Source organism: Tupaia chinensis, unplaced genomic scaffold (genome assembly GCF_000334495.1).
Source record: "Tupaia chinensis unplaced genomic scaffold, TupChi_1.0 Scaffold144702_1, whole genome shotgun sequence".
Lineage (NCBI taxonomy): Eukaryota > Metazoa > Chordata > Mammalia > Scandentia > Tupaiidae > Tupaia > Tupaia belangeri.
In genome coordinates, this window is record NW_006204563.1 from 3,262,896 (window position 1) to 3,264,680 (window position 1,785).

General features: G+C 34.8%; 1 protein-coding gene across 5 annotated transcripts in view; it reads left to right on the forward strand.

Moving 5' to 3' along the window:
* EPS8 (EGFR pathway substrate 8, signaling adaptor) overlaps positions 1–1,785 on the forward strand; it is a 209,188-nt gene that overhangs the window by 180,230 nt on the left and 27,173 nt on the right. For all 5 annotated transcript variants that reach the window (XM_006167330.2, XM_014583770.2, XM_006167332.3 and 2 more), the window contains one exon: positions 971–1,079. In XM_006167330.2, the coding sequence (XP_006167392.1) occupies positions 971–1,079 (109 nt within the window). The remainder of the gene's footprint in view (positions 1–970; positions 1,080–1,785) is intronic.

Below are 1,785 nucleotides of genomic sequence, written 5' to 3' on the forward strand. Positions count from 1 at the left end.
CACGCCAAAAAAAAAAAAAGTAAATAAATAAAAATAAATAAAAATTATAAAGTCCATACATCTGTTCTTACTATTTAGATAAAGCATATAGGAAAATAAATTATCGATTTACTTATTTATTTGTTTATGTTACTGGTCTTGTACTTAATGAATACCTTCTCTTAACAATTTAGATAACTTGACAAAGCCTTCCTAAAAATTGACATGTAGTCAGAATTTTAAAATACGTATATTGGGCAAATGAAACCTTGCTTGAATTAGTGAAGTCAACATGTAACTTAAATTACCACCGCAGAAATTATCCTCAGTCTCCCTTAATACTAACATTTATCTTCACCCTAGTTCTTTCATGATAGAGATGCTAATTAACAAAACAGCATACAGTAAGTGTATTTAAAAGACAACGAATGCGTAGGTTTCGATTCTGGGTTTGACTCAGGACCAACTAGCCTTGTGATTTTTGCATTACTTATTTTTATCCTAACCATTGTTAGTCCCCCCATACACACTTTGTTTTTTGCTATAGTGAGTGTGTGCTTGCCTGAGAGAGACAGACAGAGAGAGGGAAAACAAGAAATCCCCCCACCCCTGGGAGACATTTCCATTCTGCAGTCCCTTCTCCTTCATTCTCCTCCTGGGATTTTGGGCACACATGTCCACTCTCACAGTATGCTTTTCAAGTTCAGGGTCTGGGGCTTGAACCACATAGTTGGCCGTTTAGAATCCAGCTGCCTTAACCTCCATGCCATCTGCTGGCCCAGTTCATTCATTTCAATAGTAAGAACTCCAGAGTTCCTTTTCTTTTTCATCCTCTGTAAAATAGAATAAAACTAAACTGCTATATAAATAATGTGTCAGAAAGTTTTCTGGTAGGATTTGGCTTGCTTTAATATTTTACTTCTGTTTTCAGTCTTTAGGAAGAAGCTAGCAAGATGATAATCTTTTTTTTTTTCCTTCTTTCTTTTTATAGAAATTATGACCCAGTCAAAACACAGTCCAAGAAATATGCCAAATCCAAGTATGACTTTGTGGCAAGGAACAACAGTGAGCTGTCAGTTCTAAAGGATGATATTCTAGAGGTAATAGAATTTTACCTCTTTTATATTCTCAGTAAGATAGATTTAGTGTATTCTTTTGGTATGGATCTAAACCGTCCTCAAAGAAATGCTGAGTTCAATAAATTATTCTTTAGTATATTACAAAAGATACAGTGCATACAAGATACCTTTTTCTATTCAGACCTGCTTTTTTTGTGGATGCTTTATTTTTGGGAGGGGTGGGGGTTCTCACTTAACCCCCTTCCTTCTTTTGGGCTTCATTCATTTTGGAATCAAAAGGGACCTACCCCACAATATTTCAGTAAGAGGAAACATTTTATGTTTTTCTATCCTAGTATCCTTGTGCAAATGTACACAGCAATTGGTGAGCTAATGGTGTTGAAACTAGTCTACCATGACACCCGTAGCACTTCCTTAGTTTATAACTGAAAGTTCATCTTCTTGACTATATAAGGTGCACACTAAATTATATTAAAAAATGATTATTATACTTTTCCTTTCTGTTCTCAACGTGGAGACAGTAAGACTTTCCAAGAGAGTCATCATAGTGCTCTCTACGTATTTCAAATAAAGCAGATACGTTAAAAAGTAATGTGGTGCTTGGGTAGCTTCACCATGGTGATACCCTATCTATGCTAATGTGATCCTTAGTGTAATTCCTGAGAATCATTTAATAAATGATATGTTTATGCTGAGTTGACTTGCCAGAAGTAAAAAAAAAAAAAAA